Raw genomic sequence first — 5,680 nt, forward strand, 5'->3', positions numbered from 1 at the left:
TCACTCTGGAGCTAAAACAGAGACCCAAACACACAGGGTGGAAACAGGATCTGCAGCAGTGTGCAGCACAACAACAATATGGTGTTTTTAGAAAATGAAACCCTGAAAACCTATTCTCGTACAATTACAAAATACAATTATGAACCTGAAAATAAGCATAATATGGGGGCTGTAAGATAACCAGGGAAGATGAGCTGCATAATTTGTAGCAGTGGAAAAAAATGATTTATGTGTGGTTGTTTTTTTTTACCAGTGATTCACCTAAATATTTTCAGTACAGTACCACTGACAGCAATTACATCATATCAGTTTCAAGCTAAACAGAGCGAAGGCACAAAATGCATAAAATCCATGTTTTGTGGGCCTACTTCTTTACAAATTAATGGATGTCAGACTGACTGACTGACATGTGATGTGCATTATTTTCCTTTTTGGAAATGTCTCATGATACATTATCTCTATAATGTCTTATTCTGTCGTTTGATTTTGTTAAAGACGGAAAAGAAAACGGCAATACTTCCCGAATCACAAATGAAAATGGCAATAGAAATAAAAATGAGCAGCCATGTATCGTGAAAGAATCAAATCGAGACAAAAGCACATGCAGTGCAGCCGTGATAATTTGCAAGAAAATGTGCAAAGAAAGAGGATCCATACGAGCAAAAATGAACACATGTGGGACAATTGTCAGTGGGTAACATACTGAGATACAAATGAACAGCAGCATTCCTAGGTTCCTGCACATAACAGACACCGGACTGCCATCATGTATCCAACTTTTTGAGGTCACTAGGTGTAAACTCTGAAGCCGCTTCACCGAAAATAAATTCAACGCTGGTGAGTAATCGTTGGGCGAGCAGCCAGGGACATTTTCGTAACAATACTGTTCTAAGAACCCTACACAGGAGCAAAGCTCATTTAAGTAGAGACAACAGCTCAAAGGTTCACAAAATGAGACGCTTAGTTTTTGCAGCATGTATTGTATATATGTTGCAATCCAATGTAAATTCATTGGTCTACATTTTTGGGAAAAGAGTGGTTCCATAAATATTATTATATACTATTAAAGGTGGCGGTTAAATATGCAGTCTCAACTGACTGGCATTGTGCAGTCTTTAAAGAAACTGTGACCGCTGCCATTGGATTGTTGGGGTGACAATCCTTAGGCAAGTATTATTTTTCTTATTTTCATTCATTGTTTATAATAAAAATAATAATAATAATACATTTTAGTTAAAGGCGCCTTTCTTGGCACTCAAGGACGCCGCACAGGGAATTCATATGTTAAAAACAGCAAAACAAATATTATAAAGCTATACATTGTTTGGTCTATATGCTATGTCAGAAAATAGTGAAAAATGATAATCATAAGCCCAAGGTTAACCATTCAAAATACACATGTCTGTCAAACAATCAAACGCTTAAAGATACAATAGTTAATTATTATATAAGGCTACAGAAACCTGGTAAACAGAGAGCCGGTTTCTTAATAACTTAAGCAACACCTTATAATTAGAGCTCAATTATTTATAGGCAACATTCCACACTGTTACAATGACTGGTGTAAATCAGCATCAGAAGTCAAAGGAAAGTGAGGGAAACACTAATACACTAATAATCCAATAAACATATAAATATATTTATCCAATATATAAATCCAATATAAACTGTAACATGTGTCAGAATTAGCCAGGAGGCTATTTTACATCTGCAGTCTGCAATATACAAATCGGCTATTGTAATATAATAACATAATAATATTCACTCCTGCCACGTAATGTCACGCCGACTGCTTTCTTTATTAGGAATCATATTTCTGTGTCAGTGTCTCTGTGTCCCAACCCACAGCAACAGATTGACGCCCACCCAGAGCCTGGGTCTGTCCGGGGTCAACGCCCGTAAAAAGGAGGTTTTTCCTTGCCGCTGTCACTCCAAATGCATGCTTGTGGGAAAATTGACATGTTTGGGCTTTTGCACATTTTAGAGTGTGGTATAGACCTACTCTATCTGTGTAAAGTGTCCTGTTGGGATTTGACACTATAAATAAAACTGAACTGAATTGAATGGTTGGGGAAATACACCCATAGAAAGGCGGCTGCAGGGGGTGGCTACTTTGCACTCTTCATTGCACTGTTTCCTCGATATTGTTTCTTTTTAAAGTATGTATATATCAGTGTGTATATATTGTTTGTTTTGTATGTGTAAGAGCATTGTGAGCAACTATGTTCCAAAGAAAAATTCCTTGTATATGTCCTCATACCTGGCAAACAAAGCTGATTCTGATTCTGATTTTAAATGTGATTCTGATTCTAGTTCTGATTCTAATTCTGATTCTGACTCTGATTCTAATTCTGATTTTGATTCTGATTCTGATTCTAGTTCTGATTCTGACTCTGATTCTGATTTTGATTCTGACTCTGATTCTGATTCTAGTTCTGATTCTGATTCTAATTCTGATTCTGACTCTGATTCTGATTCTGATTCTGATTCTGATTCTGTCTCTGGACAAAAGTTTTCTGAAGTTTTAAAGCAGAACTATTACTCGCTGGACAGTGATCATCTTTGTTACTCACTGCACCACAGCACTTGTCAATCACATGGCCAGCCACCTTAAACTCGCTCCTCACTGCGCGCTCCCGCGAGAGCTGCGAGAGGAGCTGTCGGCAGTGAGATCATGGGAGAGTCCACGCTTGGAGAAAGTAGGTTAGCAGGGTAGACTGAGAGGGAAGGAGGCAGTGCGCGAAGGGGGGGTCCGATCACCGGTCGTCCACCGTTGGACTAGTCTTTCAAAAAAAAAAGTTCGATTCTCCAGTGCGCCGAGGCTGTGACGATGCGATCCAAAGCGACTTTATTCACTCTTTCATTCCGTTCGGACCTGACCGAGCGATAGAGGAGAGGAGTTTTGGATAGTTCTTTATTTTTTTTGGCCGTGCTTTACGAGAGCTGTCTGCAGCCGGGGACGAAGTTAATATTTACAGAGCCAGTTCACTCTGGGCCCGGCGCTTTATTCTGTCACCTTCATTAAAACCCATGTAGCCGAGTGTTTCTACCGTCCAGCCAAGAGAAAAGACAACATCACAATGAGAGGTACGTTGGGTTTTTATTTGGCTGTAAAAATGTGCATGTTAAGTTGAACTTGGTGAAGATCACAGTGTGCGTTTGTACGGGCTTGTACGGCACATGTGCGCGCACGGGGACTCGGTCCCAGTGCGCATTAATTCCTCATGACTGGATTATGGCTGCACAACACAGAGCCCGAGGTTGCATGTTTCACTTCAACATGCAATGATAAACAGCTGGAGGAATATTCTTCAATCATGAAAATCTACCTCAAATCAATTCAGTTAAAAAAAAAAAAAATCTGTTATGTGTCTTTATGGTAAAATCATTTCAGTGCACACATGCGTAATTTTGCTTTATGATCCATGGCAGTGCCAAATGTGTCTGTTTAAAAGAAATATGATTCATATACATTACCTGGGGGAGTCCTTTTGGAAAATTTGCCAGGGGATCCATGTTAGAGTTATGCAATAGAAAAGGGAGGGGCATGAGGAGTTTTTTTGTTTTTTTTAACCAAAACTGCAATTATGCAATCATGATGTTACTCGACCTTATCCGGTTTCTGATCAGGTGATGAAAACTAATTAAAAAAGTGAACACTATGCACAGCTTTGCTTTAAAGAATAAGACTGGTATACAGTCATTTCATTTTATGATATATATATATATAAAATAAAACATTTGCAACCCTTTCTTGTGGTCAAGGTGGGCCTGATTGTGAGGAGTGTTGTTGTTGGTGTAGTAGTGTGATGTTGTGATGTGATGGCTGTGCCAGCATGGCCGACTGTGCGAGTGCACAGGGGCAGAGGGATCTGGCTGTTCCACTGACCTAGTTATGTCACCCAACATTATACAGGCGTGCATTGACAGTCGGCCTTCAATGTGCACATTCCCCACCCCCCCACCCCCCCGGGACACAGGCTGAGCTTGAACTTGGGGCAGAGGGCAGCGGGTCAATGTTAATAACAAGCAAGGTTGATCCAGCCATCCAATTAGTTTTTCATCTGTAGAATCCAAATATTCGTTAATTGAAATAGCCCTATGCTCATAAAACAAGGAATAATAAAATTGATAGAACATTAAAAACAGGGCCACAAATATGTGTGTTAGCAACACATAGGTGAAGTACCGGAAATCATCCTTGTCTTAATGTTTTCTTAGGGAGGCTCCATTTCTGGCAGGACATCCATGTGTAAACAAACCGTCGTTTCCTCACTGGAAAAGCATTTTTATCCCAAATGAACACGCATACACACATTTTCAGTCACATTTAGTCCAAATTGTTCCCCCAACAGCTTTGGTCTGCTGACAGAGACCCGTTTCGATGTCTGCACCTCTGACACTTCACCGTACTGGATCGCACTTCTGCAGAATGTATTCATGTTTATTACAGGAAGACATTAGTGAAAAATCACAAGACACACGCCGGGTAGAAGAGGCCTATGGCATTCTTTGCTCGGTTCTAATCCCCCTCTGTGGGCCTCAGCTTGGCCTCCACTGGTATTTGCATCTTTTAAAATAGAGCCCCTTGATTTGAATGCACTAGCGGCCAGATAGGCAGATTGTATATGCATTTTAAGTATGTGAGTGAAGACTCATCAGTTTTATTTAGTAGCACAAGAAGTATTCTGTACTTCATTTATGGTTGTACTGTATTCATGTTGACACTATACTTTATTTGTGTCCACACTGCACTACAATAGCATTTGTACAATCCATTGTTCTAGCAACTTATTCAAAATCTCACTTCACTGCTACTTTAGATTTCTTACTGTAGCTATGTCCTCATTCTCTTTTTTACTCACATTTTACCTTGAATTGGACTGTGAGCAACTGCAACTAAACAATTTCCCAGAGCGGATCAATAAAGTCTTCTGATTCTGATTATTAGAGAGTAAAATCCAAAAATATTGTGAGCGTTGCATGTTAGAGAATGGGGCTGTGTGCTACAAAGTGTCAAGTGAAGTCAGTAAGACAGATCATAGATTTAAGCAGAGGTTGTTATGTTTTTATCATCTGATAATATGTCTGCTCTCCTCCAGTCCATCTCCACATGCCATGAGATTTTCATACACCTGGTGTTACTGAAATAGATAAAGAGGCAACAAGGGCCGGGCCAACCACAGTGGATTGTTGCCATACAACTCTGAGCTGGCTGTAAGCCTACACCCAACTGTGAGGCATGACACACCAACAAGTGCTTCCGCATTGCTAATATATATAGCAGCATATAGCACAAGGCCCCTCCCCTCCTATTGAGTGAGTATTCTTATGCTGTCAGTCATTCTTCTTCCAATGTCATGGGGAAAAAAACAGAAAAGAACAACAGCTCCCATGAAGCCTTGTTAATCCAATGCCCAAGGGCATTAGATACAAAATGCACTGTTGTTATTACACAAAGGCTTGAATTACACACACACACTCAGTACCTATACTTGCACTAAATGGAGAGGTGTCAGAGTGGGGGGGGCTGCCCATGGAAAGGGGGTTTGGCAGTGCCCAGGAGGTAAACTGGCTACCAGTCCCCCACCATACTTTGGTCTGCATGGGGACTTGAACCAACGACCTTCTGGTTCCCAACCCAACTCCCTACGGTCTGAGCAACTGCCACCCCCCCCCC

General features: G+C 40.6%; 1 protein-coding gene across 1 annotated transcript in view; it reads left to right on the forward strand.

The window, feature by feature from the left end:
* The first annotated feature begins 2,647 nt into the window (after positions 1-2,647).
* The window catches only part of LOC116699726 (nuclear receptor ROR-beta-like), an 18,932-nt gene continuing 15,899 nt past the window's right edge, over positions 2,648-5,680 (forward strand). Inside the window, exon 1 of the mRNA XM_032532443.1 lies at positions 2,648-3,087. Coding sequence (XP_032388334.1) covers positions 3,081-3,087 — 7 coding nt within the window. The 5' untranslated portion in view covers positions 2,648-3,080. The remainder of the gene's footprint in view (positions 3,088-5,680) is intronic.

Source organism: Etheostoma spectabile, chromosome 12 (assembly GCF_008692095.1).
Source record: "Etheostoma spectabile isolate EspeVRDwgs_2016 chromosome 12, UIUC_Espe_1.0, whole genome shotgun sequence".
Classification (NCBI taxonomy): Eukaryota; Metazoa; Chordata; class Actinopteri; order Perciformes; family Percidae; genus Etheostoma; species Etheostoma spectabile.